The sequence below is a fragment of the Penicillium verhagenii genome (genome assembly GCF_028828195.1).
Source record: "Penicillium verhagenii strain IBT 33310 chromosome Unknown utg000009l_segment0_segment0, whole genome shotgun sequence".
Classification (NCBI taxonomy): domain Eukaryota; kingdom Fungi; phylum Ascomycota; class Eurotiomycetes; order Eurotiales; family Aspergillaceae; genus Penicillium; species Penicillium verhagenii.
In genome coordinates this window covers 1,353,826-1,381,039 of record NW_026643173.1, presented here as the reverse complement: position 1 = coordinate 1,381,039, position 27,214 = coordinate 1,353,826, and the positions used below count along the sequence as shown (strand labels likewise).

The 27,214-nt window shown below is 47.8% G+C and overlaps 10 protein-coding genes across 10 annotated transcripts; 3 read left to right on the top strand and 7 right to left on the bottom strand.

Annotated features, from left to right (window-relative positions):
* Positions 1–458: 458 nt before the first annotated feature.
* Positions 459–1,955, bottom strand: N7466_009565 (MFS-type transporter sphD; the record flags this gene model as incomplete). The annotated part of the gene is made up of 1 exon (XM_057168954.1): positions 459–1,955. One exon carries the CDS (start codon positions 1,953–1,955, stop codon positions 459–461), a length of 1,497 nt encoding a protein of 498 aa, XP_057017660.1.
* Positions 1,956–4,701: 2,746 nt separating this feature from the next.
* On the bottom strand, positions 4,702–6,430 carry N7466_009564 (damage-control phosphatase ARMT1 family protein; the record flags this gene model as incomplete). Its single annotated transcript, XM_057168953.1, has 6 exons — positions 4,702–4,932; positions 4,992–5,851; positions 5,919–6,031; positions 6,100–6,230; positions 6,284–6,354; positions 6,409–6,430. 6 exons carry the CDS (start codon positions 6,428–6,430, stop codon positions 4,702–4,704), a joined length of 1,428 nt encoding a protein of 475 aa, XP_057017659.1.
* A 385-nt stretch (positions 6,431–6,815) lies between these two features.
* ppt1 (protein serine/threonine phosphatase PPT1) lies at positions 6,816–8,598 on the bottom strand (the record flags this gene model as incomplete). Its single annotated transcript, XM_057168952.1, has 5 exons — positions 6,816–6,854; positions 6,922–7,652; positions 7,715–8,150; positions 8,281–8,361; positions 8,449–8,598. 5 exons carry the CDS (start codon positions 8,596–8,598, stop codon positions 6,816–6,818), a joined length of 1,437 nt encoding a protein of 478 aa, XP_057017658.1.
* A 338-nt stretch (positions 8,599–8,936) lies between these two features.
* On the top strand, positions 8,937–9,526 carry spt4 (transcription elongation factor SPT4; the record flags this gene model as incomplete). The annotated part of the gene is made up of 3 exons (XM_057168951.1): positions 8,937–9,278; positions 9,369–9,421; positions 9,493–9,526. 3 exons carry the CDS (start codon positions 8,937–8,939, stop codon positions 9,524–9,526), a joined length of 429 nt encoding a protein of 142 aa, XP_057017657.1.
* Positions 9,527–9,988: 462 nt separating this feature from the next.
* gatA (4-aminobutyrate transaminase gatA) lies at positions 9,989–11,549 on the bottom strand (the record flags this gene model as incomplete). The annotated part of the gene is made up of 2 exons (XM_057168950.1): positions 9,989–11,198; positions 11,263–11,549. 2 exons carry the CDS (start codon positions 11,547–11,549, stop codon positions 9,989–9,991), a joined length of 1,497 nt encoding a protein of 498 aa, XP_057017656.1.
* A 2,100-nt stretch (positions 11,550–13,649) lies between these two features.
* Positions 13,650–15,032, bottom strand: N7466_009560 (uncharacterized protein; the record flags this gene model as incomplete). Its single annotated transcript, XM_057168949.1, has 3 exons — positions 13,650–14,063; positions 14,150–14,474; positions 14,530–15,032. The coding sequence occupies 3 exons, from the start codon at positions 15,030–15,032 to the stop codon at positions 13,650–13,652; spliced, it is 1,242 nt and encodes a 413-aa protein (XP_057017655.1).
* Positions 15,033–18,902: 3,870 nt separating this feature from the next.
* N7466_009559 (MFS transporter) lies at positions 18,903–20,529 on the top strand (the record flags this gene model as incomplete). Its single annotated transcript, XM_057168948.1, has 2 exons — positions 18,903–19,274; positions 19,351–20,529. The coding sequence occupies 2 exons, from the start codon at positions 18,903–18,905 to the stop codon at positions 20,527–20,529; spliced, it is 1,551 nt and encodes a 516-aa protein (XP_057017654.1).
* Positions 20,530–21,184: 655 nt separating this feature from the next.
* On the top strand, positions 21,185–23,102 carry N7466_009558 (bestrophin family protein; the record flags this gene model as incomplete). Its single annotated transcript, XM_057168947.1, has 7 exons — positions 21,185–21,445; positions 21,547–21,694; positions 21,754–21,838; positions 21,904–22,029; positions 22,092–22,441; positions 22,512–22,685; positions 22,747–23,102. The coding sequence occupies 7 exons, from the start codon at positions 21,185–21,187 to the stop codon at positions 23,100–23,102; spliced, it is 1,500 nt and encodes a 499-aa protein (XP_057017653.1).
* Positions 23,103–24,482: 1,380 nt separating this feature from the next.
* N7466_009557 (DUF167 domain-containing protein) lies at positions 24,483–24,941 on the bottom strand (the record flags this gene model as incomplete). The annotated part of the gene is made up of 1 exon (XM_057168946.1): positions 24,483–24,941. The coding sequence occupies one exon, from the start codon at positions 24,939–24,941 to the stop codon at positions 24,483–24,485; it is 459 nt and encodes a 152-aa protein (XP_057017652.1).
* A 428-nt stretch (positions 24,942–25,369) lies between these two features.
* On the bottom strand, positions 25,370–26,961 carry N7466_009556 (glutathione synthase; the record flags this gene model as incomplete). The annotated part of the gene is made up of 2 exons (XM_057168945.1): positions 25,370–26,600; positions 26,660–26,961. 2 exons carry the CDS (start codon positions 26,959–26,961, stop codon positions 25,370–25,372), a joined length of 1,533 nt encoding a protein of 510 aa, XP_057017651.1.
* Between the last annotated feature and the right edge of the window lie 253 nt (positions 26,962–27,214).

The following is a 27,214-nucleotide window of genomic DNA, read 5'->3' as shown; positions in this document are numbered from 1 at the left end:
ATAGATGATCTAACTATGTGGAGACGAGAATTACGCCAAACGGACCCCTGGACCCCTTGGCAGTGTGGCCATGTTGAGCTTAGCGTGGAAACTGTAATGCGTGATTGGTGGCTCTCGGTGTAGGGCAGCATGGGGCAGCCTCTCAAAGCAACAAGAACAAAAAAAGACAAAACAAAAACATACAACAGTCAGGATTCGCATGTGGTCACCCACCATACTACTAACTGACCGGCGTGTGGCTTAAGTACGGCTGAGCGGACGGGAAGCCCTGTTCTCCACACCCTATGGTCGTATGTACTGGTAGCTTCATGTAAGTGGAATATGTAGTACAAACTAGATATAGTTTGGTTTATTGAAGTTTCAACTTTTGAAGCGCACTGGTAATACATGATATTGAAAGGGCTCATATATTTAAAAATAAACGGTACCAGCCCTACTCGTCCGCATGACCCCTCCATTCAGTCTGACTCGTGCTCAAAATGTTGACGACTCAGCTCTTCCGTCTCCATGGTCAATTCCTCCACGAATAGAGAGCTCAAAAATCCCAAAGCTCCAAAGGCTGCCAGTTCATACCAGATTGTCTGCATGGCATCCTTGTATGCCCTTCGAAGAAGGTCCCGCAGATCAGAGGAGATGTCGACTGTTCGTAAATAGGGAATAAAGCCTATAGCTTCACTGGGATATTTCAACAATGCCACAGAAGCCGGTAATGCAATACCTTCAATCCTGTTCGCGAAGACACTGCTGAACGTAGTGGCACCAACAGCAAGACCAATAAGAGCCCCAAATAGCCGAAACCCAACCATGATTCCCATCGCAAGACCCTGGTCTTCAGCTGCAGCACTAGCTTGCATCGGGATTGGAGGAACGCTGAATATCGTGCCGATCCCTATCCCTGCAATTACCTGGAAACTAGCAGTCATAGCCAGAGAAGAGGATTGGTCCCACAGTGAGAAAATGCCACATCCAACGGCGAGAAAAACCCATCCAGCCCAAATTTCCCATCTGTATTTTCGGAATAAATCAACGGCGAAGGCGGCTATTCCAGTAAAAACGAAGACCACGCAACAGAATGGTAGAATCGAGATGGAGGACTGGAGCGGTGTTTCGAGATAGACCGCTTGGAAAAACAGTGGAAGATATTGCAGAAGAGTATAAAGCACGAAGCCATGGATGAAGCTTCCAAGCAGGGTCATTTGTGCCGTTCGCGAGCGGAAGATACGATAGGGAAACACAGCATCAGTCGGATAACGCTCGTAAAATCCAAATCCCACTAAGACCAGAACACCAATGACTAGCGGGACGATAGTCCGCCACGAGCCCCAAGGATACATATTCCCTGCCCAACTTAGAGGTAAGGCAAAAAGAATACAACCGACCGCAAAGACCAACATTCCAAGCCAGTCTATACGGCCAAGCTGAGCGCCAAGGGACTGGTCAATGGGCTTCAGACGTAGGAAGAAGAGAGCTAGAAAAAAGGCAACGCCAATCACAGGTAGATTGATCCAGCCTATCCATCGCCATGTAACATACTCACTAAAAACAGCACCTAGAATGGGACCCGCGATGCATCCTAAGGCCATCGGTAGGGATAGTAAGCCGATATATACGGCCCGTTCTTGCAGAGTGGTGATATCGGCGACAATGACTTCACTTAGCACGTCGAGTCCGCCTCCGCCCAGTCCTTGTAGCACACGTCCTACAATCAAGACTGCCATGCTGTGTGCGACGGAGAAGACGATAGATCCAATGGCAAAGAGCGCAAAGGCCGCGTAAAGGGGGATCTTACGGCCGAATATATCCGAAAAGCTGGTATAGATAGGTTGAATGACGACGACTGCTACCGTAAAGGAGATATTGGCCCAAAACGCGGTCAAAGTTGTTCCTGAAAGATCACTAGTGATGGCCTTTTGAGGGGAACAAAGTAGGTAAGTTGAATGGTCGTTTGGGATCATGGGCTGGGTCTAGAATTACAGGAATTGCAACGGCCAATGTGGTGGCATCCAAGGATACCAAGAAAACCATTAACAGCAGAGATATGAATGCAAGAAAGAACGATAGAGGCTTTCTCTTGCGGCCACGCTGTCCTGCTTCAGGATCAATCGGTGCTGGGGCATCTGACACATTTTTCTTCTCTGTAGCGTCGCAATCAGATTGGCATTGAGATTGTGGTTGACAATAAGCTTCAGCTTGAGTTTTGAGATCGTGTAAAGATGTCTGGTCGTGAGACTTTGTCACATTTGATGGCGCGACATCTGTAAATAACGACATCTCTTGGGTCTTGTGGAATGAATGTAAAATTAATTGACAACTCGGATTTCTCCCCTGAGAATGATAATGGCGTTAAATATGGCCATAGTTAGCTCTGTTCGAAACGAGCAATTAGTAATGGGGTGGATTGGTAATCGATCGTCTGTTGTTTATGTTAACTGCATTCAGTACTTTGGGCGATAAGGAATGGCGTGATATAATCCTTGTCTAAATATGATCGTGCGTCATCTCGCTGCGAGTCAAGGCAAGAGGAGCCGAGAAAATATTTGAAAGAAACAAAAAACAAAAAAAACAAGAGATTTAGCGGTGGCCTTAGTTGGAACTTAGCCAAGCCCTAACTAAGACCCGACTCACAAGGAGGCTAAACTTGCAGGATGGAAGATCCGCTCATTCCTTTCGCCTGTCTTTTCTTTTTTTTTGTCCATTTGAAGGAGGAATTGCATGTGAACTATCGAATTGTTGGGGGGATAGATAAGCCCCTGCACATGTCTAGCCTCACTTCGTTCAGCTACTAGATATAGTTTCGTTTATCAATTGAAGTTCCAACTTTGGAAGCACACATGTGCTTTGATAAAACAGTTGAATATGATATTGAAAGGGCTCATATATTTATGCCTTTTTGGAGCAATACTTCAATGTTAGTTAAAACCACAGGCTTGTGCCTGTAGGTCCGGTCTTTAATTCCTTAGTAGAATAATTGATAGCTAGACCAAGATACAAATTCGAGTCTTCAAATGTTGTTCACATGTGATGCCAGTGTTCGCGCCAATAATAGCATGATTCGGCACATTCCCAGTCAAGGGTCTCGTCACACTTATGTCCCCACATCGGCCTCTCTAGCAATTTTTGACACAGATCATGACAGAATCCTGGGACCGTTTTCAAAAGCTCAGAATCAATCACCGGTCCTGCCTTCCTTGTGTGGTCGCGATGGTATCCGGGAATCCCATATTGTATCAGGTCCCGAATAAACCTTTCTCTCACTCCCTCATAGTTACACCTCGTTGAATACATTTCCCGAACATGCCTTCTAAAAGTATCATCTTTGAGGCAATCGTGTCGGTAAGGATGACCTTGTGAGTTTCCACCACTTATCATTTCTCTTAGAGAGTCATCGAGAACGTCATCAAGAAGGTATTCTTGCAAGTCTTCGATCATGAAGTAGTTCGCCTCGCCCCACAAACGCATGTTGAGATAATATTTACCAGGGTTGATGGGTGCAGTGGTAGCAGATTCAACTGTAACCGCTCTGCTAGAAGAAGCTAGAGACCGCTCATTCATTTGGAATGATTCAGCATCTTCAGGCAAGTTCGGGTTCCAGGGATGGTGAAGGTCATAGGTAACAGCTCCTTTGTACATGAATTCCAACACCTTCAAAATGACCCAAGGATCTTTGTCATCCAAATGAATCACACTAGTATTTGATTCCTAGAAATCGTGGTCAATTTATAACTCTAGGTAAACGTCATGACCAATTTTCAGTCGTCTTACCCTGAAATCTCCAAAGCAAGCTCGATGGAAATACTTTGACCTTGGGCAGACGATTGTTTTGTGCACTGGGAAAATTTTGTCTCCGCAGGCAATAGTTAGGTCGCTGTATTCTGGGTTGAGAAAGAGACTATAGGTTATGGTGATGTTAGCAATGGGCCCACCATAGTTGGTATTTCGAATTATGCTGATCTTCGATATCTCACCTGGAAACCACCATAGCAAGAGGTGTATGATTAGCATCGTAGTAGAAAGCAGGACTAGATAGCCCGGGCAACATGATAGGCATTTGAAGTAAGACACAGGCTGGTCTGTAAATCACAAAACGAAGTGAACTTTTGATCAGCTTTTTTTCTCCTGCCTGTGCGGTAAAATTTGACCAAGAGCAGAAGTATGTCACGGTGTAATTCCAGGGAAAGACGAAGACCGATTTCAGTAGTACGGTGTAAACTGAAATTCTAGCACAGAGAGAGAAAAAAAAAAAGGAAATCAGACTGGCCTTAAGCCAACTCTTTTATACCCCTCCTCTTCTTCATGGAAGTTTCCTTCAGTCAGTAGCAACCATCAAACATTCTGACAAGCAATAGTCAAGCAATCTCCAAGCAATAGCAAAGCAAACTTGATATCCCCAGGCTCTTCGCAGTGGCCTTACTACTGAGGCGAAATTCAAGTTAGGTGCATTGACATCTGTATCTGAAACATTACCCTTTATAAGCAACAAATAAAGCTATTTGACAATGGCTATCTTCGTGATCTAACCTGTCTATCCAAAATGGCCTCTAGTATGTGCACCATTCTATCAGTCTAGATGCAAACCAAGTAATATCTAGATACATCCTTCCTGTTGCGGGAGGGTTCCCCAACTATCAAATCATCATCGCCATTAATCCATATAACCCACTCTCATTTTGATCAGATCATGTCTTCAATCATGACTCTACTTTAGGCCTTGCCGTCGGAGAAGGACACGACGGCCCATTTACCGCTCCAGGCCCACTTGCGAACCTTTTCATCACCTCCACCAGGCTGTTGGCGGAGCTTCTCGTCTACACCGGCTGGGAGGCCAACGACAGTATCGGCTTTGCAAGTGCGGAATGCAAGAACACGGATACCCGATTTGGGGCCCATGGGGCCGATGGCTGTTGTGAAGGGGGTTGTGGGGTCCCATTGAGCCTGGATAATGTGAGTAAATGATTTATGGGATCTTGAAAAATGGGAATATAGATGCTTACATCGTTGGTCAGTTTGCGGTAGTTCAAGTCACCCTTGAAAAGGACCAACTCGCTCTCCTTCAAATCATCGAACAGCTCAGGGGCCACTTGGGGTAGACGCCAGTAGCCGCCTTGGGTAGTCCAGAATGCGTGAGGGCGCATGATCAATTTACCTTCCTGGTGGAAACCGCTCCATTGTTCGAAGAGGAACTGGACGTCGGAGACCTCCTTCTCGGAGAGCTCAGGGAAGGTCTTGCCCGAGTCATCTGCGGCAGTGTAGAAAGCCTGGGGGTCGACCATGCAGTTGAGAAGGTCCATGAAATCCTTTGGTGTGACATCGGACACAAACCAGGGAAGGCGCTTGGGGTGGAGAACGATGGTGGTTGCCAGTCCGGTGGAAAGCAAATATCCAGCCAAAATCAGGTCAACGAACAGCTCGAAGCCAGAGTTATCGAGGACGATATCGACACGGCGCTCGCCATCCTTCTTTTCTTTACGTGCCTTCTGCATGACTGCAAAGGCGGCATCGAGGTCGTTAACAAGAATGTTGCTCTGCGAGGCTTTTCGGGCCTCGGAGCCCTGCAGCTTCTGGATATCCTCATAGGTGAGGGAAGTCAGGAGGGATAGATCAGTGGCATTGCCCCACAGGCAGATCTCGCACATCTCCGAGAAAAGGAGCTTCTCAGCTGCCTCAATCTCCTCGGCAGATTTGCCCTCTGATCCCTTGCCGCTCTTGGCTTCTTCGGCCAGCTCGCGGTAGCGGGCAGCGAGTTCAAGAACCGCAGGGCGAGATGACTTGAAAGTCGACATCTTCTGGCGGGCGAACACATCGTATCCCTTCCAGTGCTTAGATAATGCGAAGAAACTCTCAATGCGGCGGTCTATGATAAAAAAGTTCAGTATTGGTGCAAAATAGTCAAAGTAGTGTGGTATCCTGATGGGACGTACACAGGTAGCATTCGGAGTAAAGCCAAGGCACATCATGCCAGACCGGGTTTCCACGTTGCTCCAACTCCTCGTTATAAGAGGCGATATCCGGATGGCCATCATCCTCAATGGGTCTAAAGGTAAAATTGGTGAGCTTCATAGGGAGCTAACAATTTGATGTCGGAGTCTGTGCACTACTCACGTTAATTGGCGGTTGTGCTGTAACTCATATTTCAGTTTGGCAAGGTTGGCAATAATGGCCTTTCCCTCATTCTCCTTCTCCTCGTTATTGGCAGTAATAACACTTCGGTGGAGATCATCGATAGCACCAGTCTTTGAAAGTCAGCAATTGACTTTTTTTCTTTGTACGACCGGGACTGACTAACAATGATAACGGGCCATCGCTCGTTGGCCGAGGTCGAGGCAAAGCTCGACTGGTCCGATGTGAGGTATTGAGCTAATAATTGTGAGCTTTTATTTTGCCAAAATCTCAATTAGGTCCAGTACTTACGAGTATCTGGGTCGAATTCCATCTTTTGAATAGTGGAGTTAAGATTGGAGTGGGGTGGAAGTTTAGCTGCGTCACAACGCGAGGGGAATCGCGGGGCAGAGGGCGGTGAGGGTGAGGGGAGGCCAAAGCAACAGTAAATTAATGAATTAGATTGATGGGAGCTTGGACTCTTTCCAATACTTACTAGTAGTATTTGATTTACTGTTGGTGCACTTTTAAGTGGTACCTCGGGCATACTGGGACGAATTTACACATTGCCAAGATTTACGAATCAATATAGTGTTTATCTCGGTGGCAACAATAACATTCCAAAATTCGTGAAGACGTCAAGTAGTTACATGTACGTGGATCTCTAGCTTCTTTTTCAAAATAAGAAAACGCCACCGCTTGCAAACAAATATAACTTATCACATCATCTGTGAAAGGATTGAGTTCTGTGCGTATGCCTGTACATGAAGTTAGCTCTACTGTTCGGTCCATAGGCATGTCCCAATCATGTTTCGAAGTGCTTACCATAGGCTTGATATCTGGGTGAGGAACGGCCTCAAACACCTCATAAGCGAGCTCGAGCTCGGGTCCGATGTTAATATAAGCTCCCTTGTTCTCGGTCGAATCACAGTAACGGGGTGCAGAGAAGACGGTGATACAGCGACCATCGTGCTCCACCTCATAACCGCCCATGCGCACCTCGTGGGACCTGATGATAGCCTTGAGACCATTGGCCTCGCAGAAGCGCTTGGTAACATCGGGACCGAACTGCATACCGACTCCACGCTTGCTAGGTCCACGACCGGGCTGGGGCTGGGGATCGGTCCAGAGCATCTCCATCATCAGACCTTGCTGACCGGGCTGCCGTTGGTTGTGACGGTTCAGCTTGCGGACATCGTTGAGAGTAACCTTATCATCGGAGAAAAGACCACCGTGTAGGACAAGGTACTTCTCGCCAATCAGGGTGGCCAGAGGGAGGGCCGAGAATGACTCAGAGAAGACCTTGAAGACTCGCTCGTTATACTTCGCCTTGCACTCGCCCTCGAATCCGTAGACCTTGTTCATGTCATCTGTCTCGTGGTTTCCACGGTTCAGGAAGAGGCCGTTGGGTCGGAACCACTTGTATGCGTAAAGAAGCAAGGCAATTTCACACGACCATGAGCCGCGGTCCACGAAGTCACCGTTGAACAGGTAGGCGTGGGTATCGGAGGGTGAGCCGTTGCGACGGAAGATCTCCAGGAGATCGAAGAATTGTCCTGGTTGTGACGTCAGTCTGCATTTCTTCCATGTTTTACAGAGTTGATCAATGCATGCATACCGTGAGTATCACCGCAGACAGTCAACTTCTTGCCGGCCTCGACGCCAATTTCCACCATTGTCGGCTCGTTGTAAACAAGCTCCTTGGTAGCCTTGATAATCTGCAGAACATACTTGCGGTGAATGTTCTTGCCGTTCTTAAATCGCTCAATCATGTCGTCAATGAATTCCTGTGTCATCTCTCCGCCCAGGCGCACTCCATCATATCCATCTTCGACCTTAATCGCTTCAATGTCCAAACCCTCGAAGGCGGAAGGCGGGTCCGCGACCTCAATAGCCTTCTCGAATTCTATGCGGCGCACCAGCTTCTCGCATTCTGCCAACTTCAACTTCGCATTTTGGTTTCCGGGTTCACGCTTCACAACTGCCTTGAAATCCTTTAGGGCTTCCTTGTAGCTCAAGATAGCGGTGTTGGCAAGGGCACGTCTCCAGTAAGCCTAGATAGGATGACTAGTCAGTCACCGGGGTCCCATGGTCGTAAATTCCAAACTCATGTGTGCACAATGTGTGCTTAGTCGCTTTTTTGAGGCAGGTATGAGGACGGTAGGGGTTCAGATAGCGACTAACCTTGACGTAGTTCGGGTCCAATTTCAAAGCCGCGGTGGCATCGGCGACAGCGTAACCAAACGCCTCGAGCTTGATCTGGGCCTATCCGAAACAAAAAGCACCGACTGTCAGCGGGACTGATCCGGTAAAGATCTGTTGTATCAAGGGCCGAGGACCGGGCCGACTTACCTGAGCACGGTTACAGAAAAAGGACGGCTCTTGGTCATATTTCTCGATTGCCTGGCTATAAAAGTCGATAGCAGCTGGCCACTCATGCTGAGCAAAGGCCTTGTTGCCCTGCACCTTCAGCGCGTTGGCAGCCTCTTGATTGGAAGCCATGGGGCGAATTTGTAGAGGGGCACGAGACCGGTGATCGGGGTTTTAGTGCGGAGGGGGGAAAGAGGCAAGAGGAGAAAAGAAGTGAATGTTCTAGCTCTCGGTGAATAAATGGCCGGAATAAAAAAGGCCAAAAGAAAAGAGTAACCAAAGAAAAGAAAAAGCGCGAAGAGAAAGCGGAGAAAGAGGAAAAAAAGGTTCAAAGGTTGAATCTGGTTCCTGGCGCTTCTCTCAGTCTCTTTTTTCTCCGGGAATGGGAGGGCTTGGCACTCCAGAACCATCGACTCCGAACTTCCAATCCAACCTCTTTCTCTACTCTAGCTCCAATAACCCTCCACACCATGTCGTTCTATGCCGCTCCTAACCAGCAGCGCCATCTGCGCGCTTGCATGGTCTGCTCGATTGTTCAGTCTTACACAGTGAGTGTCAGCCTTGTTCCTCATCCCAACCCCCAAGAGCTAGCTGACCTGGTGAACCAATCCCAGAAATTCCAGCGCGACGGCTGTCCGAACTGCGAAACTTCCCTCCAGCTCTGCGGAAACACCGACGCGATTCAGGAATGCACATCTCAGGTCTTTGAGGGTTTGATCGCTGTCCGCGACCCGTCCGTCAGCTGGGTGGCCCGCTGGCAACGCTTGGATAACTATGTGCCGGGAACATATGCGACCAAGGTGGCTGGAACTGTGAGTTGCATCTGAGCTCTTTAGAAGAAGGAAATAGCTGTAGGAGAGGAGTGGAAATAAGTTTGCTAATGGTGTTCGCTTTTTCTGCAGCTTCCGGAATACATCATCGGTAGTTTGGAGGACTCGGGCGTCAAATATGTTCCGTACGTGATCTTTCCCTGCAAATTATTTTTTTGACCCTTTTATCACACATACTGACGGATTCGCTTTACAGTCGCGATGGAACGACCGGCGAGGAGGATACTTGAAGCTTTTACCCAATACCCAAAACGGCCCCTACATACAAATGCTGCCTCGTGTTCGATGAAGTCTTGGATTTGAATTACTTGAACATGGGCATAAGTCTCGCTTTTTGTTAAGTCAATCGGGGAACTTGTACATTTCTTGCCCTATTGTTGTTTTTTCGGAGTTTAGGTCGGAAGCATTGCGCTGCTTTCTGAGCATATGGTTACAGGATATGCTCTTGGGAGTTTTTAAATGAACTATATGGATATTTTGGATCACTGGTGTGGAATCATTTGATTTTGAGAATGACATGAAAAAATGTCTATAACGTACATGGCCCATCCCAAGATTGCATCACTCGTGATAGGAAAGGCATGACCAAAAAGATAAGAAAATAGAAAAGGAAAAAGGAAAAATCGCTAATTTAAATCCAACTGAGAAAAGGAAAACGCCCTGACAATCCAATTTTAAGGGACTGCTTGCGCTTAGAGGAGCTTGATGATCTTCTCAATGCTCTCCAGGAGGATGTCAGCGTGGTGCTGCTGGAAGACCAGCATGGGACGCAGACGGACAGCCTGAGCACCGCTGCCACCAATGTTGACACCAACGGACTTGGCCTTGACCAAGAACTGGTCACGCTTGGGGGTGTCCCAGGCAATGAAGGTACCCTGGCCCTTACCACGCAGGTTCTGGAAGTGCTCGGGGTACTTCTGGGCAAGGCGCTCAAGGCCAGCGTACAGGTAGTCACCGGTGATGCGGGTGTTCTCGACCAGGCCAAGACGCTCAACCTCATCGATGATACCACGGTAGATCAGGGCACGGGCTGGGTCACCCATCCAGGTGTTGAACTGACGGTAAGGCTTGTTGGGGCGGAGAGCAGGGTTACCGAAGTAGTAACCGGCGGTCTGAGCCTTCTTGGAGAAGGTAACCATGTCGGGAGGGGTCTCCAGGTTCCAGTGGTCGTGAGCCCAGAACTTACCGGTGGCACCGACACCAGTCTGCACCTCATCAACGATGAAGAGAACGTTGGTGCGCTTGGTGATCTCGCGGAGACCACGGAAGAAAGCGGGCGAGGCGTGGTTGTCACCACCCTCGGACTGGATGGGCTCGACCATGACGGCAGCGACGGGGTTGTGGTACTCCTTGATCAGGCGCTCAACCTCCTGCAGGCAGCGCTGCTCCTCCTGGGCGTTCTCCTGGACGTGATCCTCAAGAGGGTACTTGAGCAAGGGGAAGGTGGCCTGGGGCCAGTCGAAGGCAGGGATATCCAGCTTGTGGATGGCCTTGCTGCGGGTGGTGGACAAAGAGCCGAAGAGACGACCGTGGAAAGCATGCTTGAAGGACAAGATGGAGAGCTGGGGAGAACCGGGGCCCTCGTTGTTCATGGTGGACAGGAGCTCCTCCTCGGTGAACTCAACCTCGGGACCACCACGCTGCAGCTGGCGGTAGTACATGAAAGCAGCCTTGTAGGCAGTCTCGTTGGCATCAGAGCCAGCCATAGCGGTGAAGACCTGGTTCAGGCCCTTGGGGGCAGCCCGGAGGACACCGGTCTTCAGAATGTGAGCCCACTCAGCGGAGGGGAAGTTACCCAGAGCCGGACGGTTGATCAAGGCACTGGCCATCTCGGGCGACTTGGCAACCTCGGCCAAGTGGGGGTTGTTGTATCCGATAGGGATAGAAGCAATCTGGGCGTAGCTGGTACGGGTTATCAGCAATTGGTCTCGTCATGGAGTAATCATATATTCAAACAATGACTTACACATCAAGCAGCTTGTTGCCATCGAGGTCAGCAATGTAATTACCAACGGACTTGTTGTAGTCAGTCAGCATGTTCATGCTGCGGACATCGAACACCTCATCGAGCTCGGCGGCGGCGGCCTGGTTCTTGGGGCCGGGGATGGGGGTGGTGAGTTGAGGAGCAGTGGGCTCGTTGGGGAAGTAGGGCTTCTGAGCGGCACCCATGCGAGCAGTGGTCGAAAGAGCACGAGCAGCAGGGAGGCGAGTCGCCATGCGCATCTTGGCGCTGTATCGGAGAGCGGAGGCCATTGTGATTTTATTTGAGGGAAAGTGTAGAGGAATTTAGAAAGATGAGGTCAATTGACTCTCGTGCGGGGAAGGGCGGGTAGGACAAGTGTGTCTCTGATTGCAAGATCAAATCAATCCCAGCTGAAGCCCAAAATTCCAGTGAAGCAGTGAAAATACAACGGTGAAAAAAGAGGCACAGGAACGCGGGGCAACCTGATTTATATCAAGAGAACTTGTTATCGGTGACCTTTGGAGCTGTTGGAGCTCCTGGTTCCCCGCGTAGATACCATTGGATCTCGGTGGCGGGAACCAATCAGAGGCCGCAGACTCAGACCAAAACGCCGAGCAGTAGTTGGACGAATCGAGAAAGTCTACGCAGGCGGTTCTTTCGGCTATTCAATGTGGTAATGGGAATGCTTTGCTTCTCCTGACTACTTCTATCTTCTTTCTCGGCGCCGAACATTGAACATTGAATTGTCTGGATGTCAGAAAAATGACACACTCAGTGCTTAGAGGTCAAAAGTCAGAGTCAATTTTCCCCCCATTAGTTACACTGAATGATGTTGATCCGGCTTATGCTTATCGTCCCCGATAAGCCTATCCTTATCTACACGTGTAATTCTGATTTTGAGTCTGAATTGAATCAGCCTCAATTGGATCGAATTAGTCTTTTTTCATCTTTTAGTGGTTTGCTTGGTTTTAGTCTTAGTTCTTTTGTATGTAGTATATCTCTCAATTAACCATTATGTGTGTATCAAGTCTGTGAAAGGGTCTACCTGAGAGATGTTTTGCCACCCTCCTATCTTCAAAGTTGAAACTCCCAAGTGCCCAGCGAAAATATATATAACTAGGGCTTCTCCACATATGTAGGTAAGCATACAATCAATGATGTTAAATCCAACAAATGTTCAAACCAGCTTTGGAAGGTTCTCATCCAGCCCCGGAGACCTCTCTCAACATTGAATTGAATATTTGAACACTTCCAATCTAAATGTTCATCCACCTTCTCAACTGGAAGCGATGATAACGAATTGATTGTAACATTGTAAAAGAAAAGTAGCGGTGTATATGGATGTACCGCCATTCATGCTTGTGCAGCTCTGGACTCCCAGCCTCAACTTCAGAAACTAGCGGTCTCAATATCTATTTTCATTCGAGGTCCACCTACAACATTGGAAATTCCCTACGGCAACCGGTCCCATGACCCCATGACCCCAGGAGGACCCCCAATCAATTGATTGCCGTTCGGAAACAGATTCCTAATTCGAATCAGTCCCAATTGATACCCGTAGTGGGTCCAATCTTTCTCCCCACTCTGAATCATCTCCCAGCCATTGATAATGCACAAAAATGAGCCGTCTTTCATCAAATGGGCTTGTGGTTTAGTGGTATAATACTCCCTTAGCATGGGAGTGGTCCGGGGTTCGATTCCCCGCGAGTCCATCTTTTTTTGCGTTTTGGTTTTATTATCTGTTTGCTGGTTCAATTGAAGCAATTCAGAGAAAACCGCACGTTGGAAGATTCAAATGTTTGAATGCTGGTTTTTTTCGGGGCTGACAAAATATGACGTGATCTCCATCACCGGTTCATTGAAATTCTTTATCCAACTCAATGCACGTGTGACATTGGAGGGAGTGTTTTGAAGTAAATTTTCTCTTTCTTTTAACATCCAATCATTAATTCAATTCAACTATGCTCAATCACAGCGCAGGATCTCCAGCTGAAAATCGGGAGTGGAGCCGAATGTGCTTGCCGATCTCTTGGTTAGCGCGTAGGATCGGGCACTAAAGTAATTGATCTATCGAATCGTTTGAAGACACATGGGAACGCTCCAGTCTAGACTCTATAGGATGTGCCTGCATGGGAAACTATCAGCAGAACCGCAGCCTATGATACATTCGAAGTCTTCAAACCCAAATGTGAAAAAAATCATGCGTCACATATCACATGTTTATTATAGCCAAAGGCCAATCATAACAGGAAGCTATGGTGACATGAAAGGGGGTATGGTAGTATGTACATCAGCTCTTCATATAGTCAAAATTTAAAATAAAGCCAATACAACCCAAAGAAAAGTTTATACAGAGAAGTGGGAAAATTGGGAAAACAAAGGAAATGGCTTTAGATAGCCTGGCCAATAAATGCTGGCGGATCGACGCGCCCAATCGATGTGGACGATTTCCCGCTTGAGGCAGAATTGAAGACCATAGGATCCGTCTTCATCTCGATATCGTCCTCGGGAGAGATAGCACGGCTATCGATCCCCATCGTAGAATTATGATGAGCAAGCCGGGACTCGGTCCATGTTTCCATCTCGACCGTGCGCATGATCTCGAAGCGATCGCTTTCGTAACCCGCTTGCCGGGAATCCGAGGGCGCGATCAGATGCGAGTTTCGGGAGCGGCCGGTGGAGGACCAAAGTTTATTGGAGCGGGTTTGACGGTTGTAGCCAGAGTTGATGTGATGGGCGGATTGAAGGAGGCGGGGAAGGAAGGTTGCGATGAGGGGACGGAGAGCTGGGGCCGAAGAGCAGATCTGATTCATTTGTTAGCACTTGAGTGTTACGGTTGGTGAAAGTGAAGCTGAAGGTGGGGGCGGTGGATAGTGTGGCGTTCACGTACCAGGCCTAAGCTAATTTCCACCACGGCAGCCACGAGAATTGGCCAGCCTTGCCAAGTTTGGTCGTAGCTGGCTTTCTGGCTCCTCCAGACGTAAACCGTGCGGACGGAACCGGCAACATTGACGACGACGCCTAGTCCGAAAATGGAGATGACGGCGAGTCGCTGGCGGGTGGGGAGCTTGAGACTCCAGATTAGTGGCATTGGGATTGTTGTGACCAGGAAATCGGTGAAGATGTTGATCACACTGGCTGAGAAGATGATATCTCCGTCATTCATGCATTTGTGTGGATACGCGGGCGCGACTTCCCAGTATGCTTTGATAGGTCTGTAGCATATGTTAGTCAATTTTCGAGATCAAGACGAAAGACTGTAAAACCCACGAGCACTGGAAGATGCTGAAGATGGTGAACATGAGGACAGAAAGCGTGACAAAGACCATGGACCCAATAAACGCCCAATTGTATATCCCAAAGCCGCCTTTCCCAGCACCAAGAAGTCGCCGACAGAACCATAGAAGCGAAACCTTGGTAAAACCAGACGACCATGAGAACATAATCTGGAAAGCCAAGTTGAGTTTCTCGATGGTGGGGAACCAAGTCATTGGAATATCCCAGATGTGTCTGTTGAACCCCCAATTCTCGGTTGCGAGAGAGGTGACGGCAACCATTGCAATGGCGAAGACCAGACCGATTGTAATTAAGATATCGTCGATACCGGCAGTAGATGTGATGCGCAGTCGAGTGTATAGACGGAGTAATGTGACCACAAATGCCAAACTGATGCATACAATGTTCACAATGAGGACACCATGTCCGCGAGTCACAGGGTCAACGTAATTGGCCGTTGGCCAACTCGCCATGACGGCGGCCGGGGGAAGTTGCATGATGAAGTGACCTGATGTATATGCCAGATAAACAAACAGGACAGATCAATTATCGTAATCGCGTGCAAGGAAATCGAGATCGTGCGGAAAATCTATTAGTAGTGAAATATGAACAACGCCATAGTCTTTCCAAGAGTATAGTAAAGTTGAAAATAAGGAACGTAGGGCCGTATTCCTGGGGTTCTAGAGGCACATCATAGCACTTGAAGAGAGTCGAGAGAAGGAGAATAAAGTCAAGTCCCTCAATGTTTCGGCACAGGGATCTGGGGAAAAGATATAATTAATTTATTGGAGCATGACAGGCCGAGACCTCAGACCCATGGAAGGAAGCGAGAAAAATTGAAGAAAAATAAATTGAGATCTAATAAGCTAGACAAACCCAATTAAAGGCAAAAGTACTGTATGATTCGTTATTAGCGTTTTCATGTCGAGAACTTTGGACGACTCAGGGCAGTGATCAGGCGACTCCATATGCACATCACAGTAGTTCCATATCTCCGACGACGATGGGACCTTGGGCCTTACCCAAAAAGAATCCACTTCAGATTGGCACGATCCCTGAAATGGGACCATCTCCGAGAGTGAGTGGGGTGAGAGGCGAATATGCGGAAGGCGATTGGGGCGTTGTAGATCCAGGTACCCATAGTTCAGCATTAGGTCCACTCGGAGCGAGACTGGTTTGATACATATGAGAGGCCGTGAGAGAAAAAAAGAGTCCAGCCCCTGGAACACATTAGACTCGAAGTGTCTCCGTGAGAATGAAAAATATCCGACCAAACCAATGATCGTGTTACAATTGAGGGCACAGACATTAGAGTGTCGGCTAGCACGAGGTACCAAAGGTACAGAGTAACACTGTAAAAGCGCTAGCCGAGGCCACGCCACTTAATAATTCCGCCACCATGGAAGAAAAAAAGAGATACATTGTACACACATTTGATGGAGTACGAGGATGCGGGGTGTAATCGGAATATTTTCATTCCATCTCAGGTCCACAGTCACTGATTTTGTGTGTGAAACTCCACTTCGTATCAAATTTACCCCTCCGGAAGCAAAACCCAGAAACGAATCAAACCCCTCCGTACGGAGAATATCCTCACTTACTTTATGGTCAACAATGCGAAACTGCAACCCTTTCCATTGAACCGACATTAACCCGTGACCATTCCCAAAAGGAAGACTATCTCTGCCTGGGCCAGATCAATTCCCTTTTAGCCATTTTAACCATCTTCTACCGACTATCTAGCATCATCAACATCTCCCATCCATTTAATCATCATGATCTCCCAATGGCCCACTTTGGAAATCTACACCGCACTTCTTAAAATCGCAAAGCGGAGTCTATCAGCCGTTCACAAGTGCACGGTACTTGCCCGCACTAAGCCCTGCCCTGATATCAATCAAGCAGACCCTCTTTTATCCCGAGACTATTAGCTTCAAAGTGGGAACCGACCGTGCTTCTCTTCAAGATTCCTTTTTTCGAGCTCGAGTCTGACTTTCCAGCCTGAGCAACTTGAGTTTCCTCAACGATTTAACGTTTCAAACTTGAAAAAATTGATACAACAGCTAAAACATCATGCAAATAAGCCACCTAGCGAACTTCGAGCTGAGCCGACGATGAGCCTCAGTTGATCCTGCTTCAGACGAACGGCGATCAACATTGATCAACGCTGACCAGCACATCGGCTTCATTCCTCGCGTATCCCAAATGCCACCTTCTGAACAACGGAGCGGAACTGTGACCGAGTGAAGGGATGATTTTCACGGCATTGGCGCAGACGGCTTGCGCCGAGTAAAACAACAACGTGGGAAAGATCCACCCGGGATTGAAGACTGAAAATAAAGCTAGCTGATCTGCGTGGACTGTCCCATTCTTCTTGATCGACACTTCTGAATCATGGTTCACCACTCGCCTTCGAATTCCAGACCCATAACATGATTGATGCCCACTTTGACCTTTTTCTTCAGCAATTGCTAAGCGGGTCTTGGAAGTCCATAGTTTCTTCAGTGATTTAGTGATTTCTCATCAACGCCCCTGACAAGCCTGTCTAATTATTCTGTAACTGTTGTGGACTGTCAGCACTGAGCTTTCGGGCCATGGCCCAAACCAGTAAGTCAGAATCATACATGTGGCCAAAAACTACAAAAATTACCGAAATTGGCCATGTGAATTTGCCTCCAAGAGGTCGCGGAGTCGATAAAAACTCCGTACAAATACTTTTCTTATTTAATTCAACCTTGTCGCACATTGAGTCGACAATGATGAATCTCTTTATTTTCAAGATTGAACCCCAAATTCCAAAATTGAGAAAGGAGGAGTTTTTGGCTCGCCGATGCAGTTTCGGCGCCCGTGGGCTTGAGTTGAGGTCCTCGGTACCACGTGTGAATAAGCAAAACAAGCAAAACAAAGAAACCTCAATTCAAATTCAACCTTAACCTTAACTCGTCTCTTCTTTTTCTCTTACTCTCATTGCTGTCTTCCTTGAAATCTTGAGTGAATATTGAACTTGATTCTACCAGTCTCAAATACTCCATACACGACTAACTCATCTGGTGCAGGGTTGGCCCCCAATATCCACTCAATTTCAGGCGTCCCGGTCGCAGATACACAAACAAGCTTGTGTTTTGAATCTAAAAGCTACTTCCAATCCATGGAAAAGTCGACTCAAAGAATTTCAAGAGCAGCCGAGTCCAATGGAGAACAGGCCTGACGTGTGCTGTTAAGTCTACTAAGTTGCTATTTTCGACCTGCTTGCCCGGGATAGTGCCATGATGACGAGGACAGAAGCCCAGCGGGGATTTGCATCTGTGACTTTCATTTACAAAGAATCAACGTGGACTAATCAACAAAGCCTGTGGAGCTCATCACATTGCCAAGAGCTGCGTATAAGGCTGTGCCGTGTGCTATATACCCCGATCGAGCATATACTATGCAAATCGCATCAGGTCGGGCCGCATTGACCGCGCAGAACTACACAACTATGGAGCACAGCATCACAGACAGCTTTGGATGCCATTCAGAATGATCGAATTCGCACTACTCATTACCGTGACACCACAAGTGGCCCGCGCTAATATGATACTGACCACAAAACATAATCAATTTAGCACTTTGGCCAGTTACTGTGTGGTTGATCATAACTTCGCACAATCCTGCCTCAACAAAAGTGGATACCGATCAGCAGAGCCAAAGAAAAAGCTTGAGGCTCAATGGACACAACTTATCAGACTGGGTCGTTGACTAGACAAGGGCTTGCAGGCCAATCACACTAAAAATATCACACATACAGGGATGTGTGTGCCGCCATGACGACATCCATGGTTGCCCAAATAAAGAATCTCGACGATCGGCAAATGGACTTGACAACGACTAAGAATCGTTTACTCGCCGCAAGAAGGTGATGACTTCCGCAACTTTGGCGCATTCAGCAACCTTGAATAGTAATTTGAACCAGTGAAAGCTCTCTGTACTTTGCGAAAAAATTGAGTTCTGCGATGCGTGAGATACAGTTTGTGAGCTTAATTAGACATAAAATCGGTGAGGGAGCGAGGTATGTCGATCACTTGGGGGCTAATTCATTTGAAGTTCATTTTGCGAGCTGATATCGTGAAATTTTAACGCTTATGCAGACCCCGGCTCTATGAGCTCCAGAGACTTATTATTAGGAAAAAGAGCGGGGGTGCGATTTCTGTGTTTTGATGCGCTAGGGAGGCTTTATTTACGCCATAAAAGAGCCTCTTCTCGCAGTGCTTTTTCCTTTTTATCTGTATCTGTTTTCTTTTTCAATCCCTGGGGTGGTTTGCTGTTGTCTATATACCTTTTATACCGAGCGGCATTTTGATATCAACCTGGTCCAGGGAATTTCCAATATGAATCCTACCAGTGTTACACCATCCACAACATCTTTCGCACAGTCAGCCAGGACCGAGGCTGACTTGCTTATGGACCCATACTTTGAGCCAAAGGATCTCGAGGATCATCCCGATCATGAACTGTTTCCAGTAACAGACCTCGATAGAGGTCTCGTTGGCTGGGATGGACAAAATGACCCCAACAACCCTCAGAACTTCCCAGCTTCGAAAAAATGGGGTCTTCTACTACTCGTCAGTGCCATTACCTTCGTCTCACCGCTAGCGTCGAGCATGTTCTCCCCAGCGGTTAGCTACGTCGGTAGGGACCTCAAAATCGATAATGAGACTTTGCTCTCTTTTAGTGTTAGCATTTATCTGCTAGGATATGCCGTAAGTTATCTTGCCTCTTGGACTCAAATTCTTACCATACCGCCGTGTAACGAAGCTGACTTTCTTTGGAATATAGGCTGGACCTCTCTTGGTCGCTCCTATGAGTGAGATCTACGGTCGTCGGCCCGTGCTCAGCTGCGGTAATTGGTTCATGTGTTTCTGGCAGATTGGCTGTGCACTTGCACCAAACATTACCACCTTGGTAATCTGTCGATTTTTTGCTGGAATTGGAGGATCCAGTCCCCTGACTTTGGGAGCAGGAGTGATTGCCGATCTATTTCCCATTGAAAAGCGTGGCATTGCGACAGCTATCTGGAGTTTGGGACCTTTGATCGGACCAACCGTCGGACCCCTCGCCGGAGGCTTCATTGGTGAAACCATTGGCTGGCGTTGGGTCTTCTGGGTGCTCCTGATTGTTGGTGTGGTGGTGACACTGGGTATCGAATTCTTGAACAAGGAGACGTACGCCGCTGTCCTGATCCGCCGTAAGACGGAGCGCCTAAACAAGGAGCTGGGTCGCAATGACCTTCGCAGTGTCTATACCCCCAAGGAAGACCATATTTCGGTGCGAAGCGCGCTTAAGCACGGTCTTAGACGGCCGTTCACACTGTTCATCAAGTCGCCCATTGTCGCGCTTCTTTCCGTGTACATGGCAGTCGTCTATGGCCTCCTATACCTGTTCTTCACGACAATTTCCACTGTCTTTATGGAGAAGTACGGCTGGACCACCGGCGTCTCCGGTCTCGCGTACCTCGGTATCGGAATCGGATTCATGATCGGCCTCGCCGTCAACGCCGCGACCAGTGACCGTATCGTTATGAAGATGACAAAGCGTAATGGCGGGAAATACGAGCCAGAGATGCGTCTCCCCATGATGATCTTCTTTGCCTGTTTTGTGCCTATCAGTTTCTTCTGGTACGGCTGGACCACCGACAAGGGCGTTTTCTGGATCGTGCCCATCATCGGCATGGCGCCTTTCGGCTTCGGTCTCATGGGCTTGTATATTCCCGTGCAGACCTACGTCATTGACAGCTATCCCGAGTATGCGGCTTCTGCCAATGCAACATTGACCACCGTGCGTTCCCTCGTGGGAGCTTTGCTGCCCCTGGCGGGACCGAAATTATTTTCTTCTCTCGGACTTGGCTGGGGAAACTCCCTGCTAGGATTCATCGCACTTGCATTTGTTCCGATCCCGATTATCTTCTCCCGTTATGGACAGCGGATCCGGGAGAAGTTTCCCGTGGACTTGGAATGAAGTGTCTTGCAATAATATGGGGGTCGTGAGCAGCTTCTGACCTCAGCAGCGACGATCACTCCGGGACGGGACGCTAACCCGCATTTTTTGAGCTTGAAAAAACGGTGTATGAAGAAAGAGAATATACGAAGGTAGCTACTACATCTGATGGACGGTATTTGGATATAGGATATACCTTGTTACGAGTTTTATTTACTTAATTTATGTCTAGAATTAGAAATTCCAGTCCCATTGAAAATTTCTGCAATACGAAGACCAAAAAGCCCCTGACGACTCGTTCTAAATTTACCGTGCGACGTGGCTATGAAAGAAGCTCCACTTTCACACGCGTTGAAAGTCTAGATCGACATGAAACAAGCCCCTTGAACGCCTTCAACGCCCATGTTTCATTGCCACTGCATGTCAGTTTCTCCGTGCTCTCCGAACTTCTCCAGCTTTTGCTTCCTTTAATTCTCTTCATTCTTCTCCTTTTCTCCGTATCTCGACTGTCTTTTCTTTCGTTTTTTTTGCGATCCGTTGATCCTGATCCACTCTTTTCTTGTGAATCCACAACCAACGTTCTTTTCTATCTCCACATTCAACCAGAGAACTTTTTCTCTCTTCTCTTTCGTTCTTGTCTTTTCTTTTCTCTCTCATCTGTCATTTTCAGCTCATCATGGGGGACGTAGCGCCTCAATCACCTAGCGACGACACCGCTGGCTTCTCCGATGTCTCTGTGCCTCCTCCAGCCCCAGTCGATGTCCACGACCACACCAATCACCACCAAAATGTTCCAGTTCACACCAAAGACGAGCAACCCATGCCCCGCATCAAGCCGATCACTCCCCGGCCTACCTATATGGAACACCTAGCCAATTCCCGGGATATGCAATTCCACCTAGGTCAACAGCATGATAGTGATTTGGAACGGTACTTTGTATGTGCAACCCCGGAATGAGTTGTCGGTCGGAAAAAGCAAAGAAATGAGGAAAAGACGGATAGGTTGGAACTCAGACTAATGCACCTCGGATGATATAGCACGGACCCCGTGACATGGATAAGCACTCTAAATGGCCCATTTTCATGCGTCTGCATGGAAGTGTCATGCCAAAGATGATTCTGCCCATGCTCCTTGTCGCAGCATGGGCCACTCTAATTACCTGCATTTCGCACTTCTGGCATAACCGTTCGTGGTCCCGGATTAATTCTTACTTCGAAATGAGCCCGACTGACATTTCTACGTAGTCGGTATCAACGACATTCTGCTCACCGTGTTGGGTTTCGTGGTGGGTTTGTCATTGTCTTTCCGGAGTTCGACCGCCTATGAACGGTATGTCCAAGATAATCTGAACCTGATATGACTTCTAGGAAAGTGTCACTAACGTATACATCTAGATGGGCCGATGGCCGAAAGTACTGGGCCCAACTCATCCAGACATCTCGCAACCTTTCTCGCATTATTTGGATTAACACCGGCGAACGTGAAGGAGAGCTAGGAAAGAAGGATCTCCTACGCAAACTGTACGTGATCAAGATGAAATTTAATCCAGGATCGAACTGTCCCAAGCTAACACCAAACACAGTTCCGCAATGAACCTCCTTCTCGCTTTCGCTATTGCCCTCAAGCACAAGCTCCGCTTTGAGCCTGATGTGGCTTACGAGGATCTCGCCGGTCTGATCGGATATCTAGACACTTTTGCCCGGGAGGCGCACGACCACAATGTCGTCGAGCCTCCCCACAAGTCTACCTGGAAGTCTGCGGGCGAGTATCTTGGCGTCTCATGGGCGGAGTCGAACCCGCGGAAGCTGATCAAGCGCGCGAAGAAGCCGCTGGGTCACTTGCCCTTGGAAATTCTGCACCACTTGTCTGCTTACATTGATTCCGTTGTTGACAATGGGACGATGAAGTCGACTTTGCACCAGGGTCAAGCTAGTACGTTTCTCTCCCTTTTATCATCTCCCACGCCATGCATTTAGATGTGAATATACTAACAAGTGCATAGTTACTATGATCACAACTCTCAACGAGGTCCTTACCGGAAACGAGCGGGTGCTGGACACCCCTCTGCCCTCCGCATACACAATCGCTATCTCTCAAATCTCCTGGATCTACGTCCTGGTTCTTCCGTTCCAGCTGTACAACTTTTTGACTTGGATCACCATCCCGGCCTCCGTTGGTAAGATTTCGTTTCCCGAACACACCCGCACCAAATAAATCAAATGCTAACAATGTCTCAGTGGCTGCATACATCATCATCGGTCTCGCTACTATCGGCAGCGAAATCGAGAACCCATTCGGCCAGGATGTCAACGATCTCCCACTCGACACATACTGTCGCCAGATTGCCCTGGAGCTCGACATCATCACCGCCATGCCCCCGCCCAAGGTCGACGATTTCATGGATCGCGAAGACAACCTCGTCATGTTCCCTCTCAGCCAGAGCGGTATTGCCGACTGGCAAGACCGCAGCGTAGCGGATATTCGCGCTGCGCTGGCCGCCAAGGTGGTTGCAAACGTGAACTCGGTGCCCGATTCGTCGGATTCGTCTACCGTTGGTGGGAATGCGTTCTCAATTGGCAAGCAGTCTGTTTAGATTGTGAAAAAAATACTGGAAACTTGTGGGACACAGAAAGAAGGGGGAAAATTTACCAGGTGAAAAGTTCTGTCGGGATCGAATCGCCCTGGTGGTCGGGTAATTCTTGGTGGAAGTTGAAGGAAATGTGCATTTTGATTCAGCGGCTAGATTGATTTTGGGGCCTTGACAGCGTGAGAGTTTTGGCGTTTTTTATGAGAAAACTACAAGTTTCAGATTTGTGTTCTCAGATTGACCTTCGTTTACAAATTTACAATACATATTCATATTCGCATTGGATTTGTCGAAGATTTTCTTGCTCAAGACGTGGGAGGTAGTAAGAAGAGTTAGGGGCAAAAGTGAGGTTTAGTACTTCCTACCACACCGTGCTCCGATAGAACCACAGCGGTGCTCCAAACCCTTGTAAGGCTACGCGCGAGTTAAGGAGGGGCTTTTCGTTCCGAGGTCCGCACGCGAGATCGTTTTTGTACTCTTAAGCCATATTTTTTGCGTGTCATTACACCCCCCTTAATTTATGGTCAACCTTGGTATTTACTAAGAACATTTGAAGTATCCAATGTTTAATGCCATCGCCTTAAATTATTATGCACCACATCATTTTGTTAGACAAATTTTGACTAGTCAGTAATCGATTGATAGTATATACCCTTGAGATGCCCTTGAAATGCCCTTGAATAAGTTTGATCTGGTCAACTAGTATGCAATTATCATCCCCGCCCATTATATTCAGAAGCACGCCCGGAAAAGAGCTTGAAGTAATTATAGGGCACAGACACCACTATAAACAATAACCAGCCCCGAGATCATGGCAGCCGAAACCAGTAGCCATTACAAATGCCCTTGTTCTCCATCATATGCAGGATTATTTTCACGCGAGGCAATATTTTCTCCCAAAGTGAGCTCCGCTGTCAAAGTAAGAGAAACTCAATAAACTGAGCCCACTGTCCTCGAGGAGGTTGCGGACGTAGTTTTCATTCAGGGGCTTTATAGGTAGAGAGCCGGGTATGGTGGTGCTGGAAAGAGTTTTAGTTAGGCTTATCCCTTCGATACCTGAGTAATTTTGTGCTTGCAGCTGTAGCTTGAAGAATATCTAGTCCATATTATTCAAGACGAAATCGAGCGTTGGATCTGTTCTCGTATCCATTTCTGTGACCGATGGGGGGATCATGCTGGCAATCGAAAATGCGTGTTTGGATGAGGAACTTGAAATTGTCGAAATTTCGCAATTGTAATTTGTGCTCTGTATGTATGTGTTCTCGAAGCAATCATTGCCAGGAATGAATTAAATTGCGTCATGGGATGCCATGGCTGGGTTTAGAGACACAGCCAGAACATCAGAGCCTATCGATCATGCTCGAGTCTCTGGCATATCGAATCTGGCTACCTGGAGTGTTTTCTCTCGGTCGCATTAACCAGTGCTTGTGTAGCTTGTTGTAAAAAGGCCTCTTGGTCGTCGCCGATGCTCAGCTCGGTGATGCATAGTGTTTTTTGACGCGCCTTGGCTCCGCGGATCACCTCAACAGTGGATTTGGGGACTTGGAAGACCTGGATCAATGTCAGCGAAATTGTCAGGATCTGTTGTGAGGTGTAAGTTTCAGTGAAACGTTTGAGACGTTTGAGACTCACATCCGCAATGATCTGCGACACGGCGAAATTCGCTGCTCCGTCACGAGGAGCTGCCGTGACTGACACGTCGATTCGATTGGTTCCCACTGCAGTCACCCGGTTGAAGGAGGAATTGGGCTTCACGTAACAAGAGAGGTGAAGATCGTAGTTGTATTTTTTGAGGGCACGGGAAGGACGCTTGATTAAATGGAAGAAGGGAAATTTATTGCTCATTTGGTGAGGTTGAGGTGTTGAAGTGGCTAGCCAACCAACACTGTTGTAAGCACACATGTACATAGAACCGCTAACCAATTAAATCAATCAGAGGGTCTACTACCAGTATATACTGACATGTATGATGCGGACCACCTTCACACAATAGGCTCCGTCAACATAGCCTTTATTTAGAATGCGTAATCAAAGAACAAATACTGTATTTAATTCGTTGGTAGTTAGTATAAATAGAGGCGATGAATGCGCAAATGGTAGTATATGACTCCCAAAGTCGATCGATCTGAGTAGTACCTATAGGCACTAGTAACTTTTAGCAATTATATCAACTCTACTATACAACAGTCCAATTAAAATCAATGGGCAAGAGATGTCCACCAAAGATAGATATAATCTATTCACGTTACTCGTTGTCCTGTATTTCTAAAATGCTAGTAAAGAATGACACTATCCAGGCTAGAGAAACCAGCGGCAACTCCTCCTTCATTAACCTCTTTCCCCTTTGTGCGCAAAAGCCATCCACCTTCATCGTTGTGAAGAATCTTTCCAGTGTTTTCCCACAAAATGGTGCCATAAACTCCTAACTCGGAAATGACATTTCCGCGAAGGACCTCTCCGTCATTTCGCAGTGCAATATTCTCAGCATTGGCCGCAGGGTTGATCAACTCCATCAAAACCCAACCCTTCCAATCGGATTCGGGAAGGGAGCGCAAATAGCCTGGAATCTCCGCCTTGTAGATGTTGTTACCTCCGCCCTCACGTTGTGGTTTCAAGACATGATTCATCGCAGTTTCAGGATTGAGAGCCAAATCCCTTCCTTGTCCGCTAGCGGAGAGATCATACTGCGGGGCAAATGTTTCCCGTAGTCTCTTGATAATGGCAGGGTCCACGTCTTTCAAGAAGCTGGACAGGTGATCGGGCCCAGTCGGCTCTGCCAGTACTTGCTGAATCTTCTTGCAACCAGCCAATTGATTGAGCACGGTAGGGCATTTTATAGCTGCAGAGCGTTCCAAGTGGGCCCGGGCTTCCCAATCACGGTTGGAAGTGTATTCGTCGGGAGAGTAGTACGCACGAAGATAGACGGTTGTGACTTCAAAAGCAGAGGCTGGCGAGTGAGGCGGGTGGTAGATTAATGGCCGAGAAGGGTCTGTGGCAGGAATGGAAGTCTGATTTAAAATTTCGTTGCTTTTCACGCGGAAGGTAGGGATTTTGTGAAAGCTTTCAAGTCGCTTTGAGATGGCCAATTGATCAAACACGTTCCGTTCCCCGTCTTGAACGATGAACAGAATACACAAAGGAACCTCTGGTGAGGACTTTGACAAGCCGTAAGCTTTGTGGGCTTCTGCAAGACCTCCAGAGAGGGTTTCAACAGCGGTGTTATCGGGCGGTGTTCCGGATTGCAGGAGAGGATGAGGCGGGTAACAAAGCGGTGAGTTCAAAAGGTCGGTATGTAACGATCTCACGAGAGCCGACAGGCCACCAAATGAGGAAGATATGGTGTTGAATTCAACCTGCTTTAGAGCCGGAGCATGGTTCGGGGTGACATGAGCCATATAGTCGGAACGGTAAAGCCCCAGTGACAGGTTTTGGACATAGCCCTCCTTCTTCACAGCCAGATGAGTTTTCCATAGATTCGCAACAAAGTCATCAACGTCGGTGAGGCTATAAATGCAGAAAGTTAGCAACAATACCTTGACAATTGAACATTCGAGAGGTCCTACTCTTCGATGATCTTCCCTAGCCAGTCTTCATTGACTGTGATTGCTGCATATAATTGATTATATACAGTTTGCAAGGCCTGGGCCTCCTCAAAACAAGCCTTTGGGAATGGGCTTGGGAAAAGTGAAACCGGTGCATTGGTTGCTAATACCGAGTTGGGATCTGCGCTCTTGGGGAAAATCGCAGGTGATGGGCGAACTGCCAAACCATTTTGAATAGCCCAATCTTTACTGACTGTAACCAAATACTCCTGCTGTTCAGGAGACAGCTGGGGAGGGTAGTTGGCATAGATCGATTCAACCATGGCGTCGTTCTTCGATTTGATTGTACGAAGATAGAATATTTCTCAAGACTCTAGAGTAACTTAGCAATCCCCCGCTTCAATTTGTCAGCGATCTATTTCCAACCAGCTTCAAGTTGGCAACTGCATCCAGACCGCCTTCGCAGACCGCCCTCCAGACCGCCCTCGGGTGACCGCCCAGGGTATATACGGCAGATCAAATCAACACCCAATTCGGTTTTAAGATGGCCGTTTAATTATTAACTTAACTCCGAAT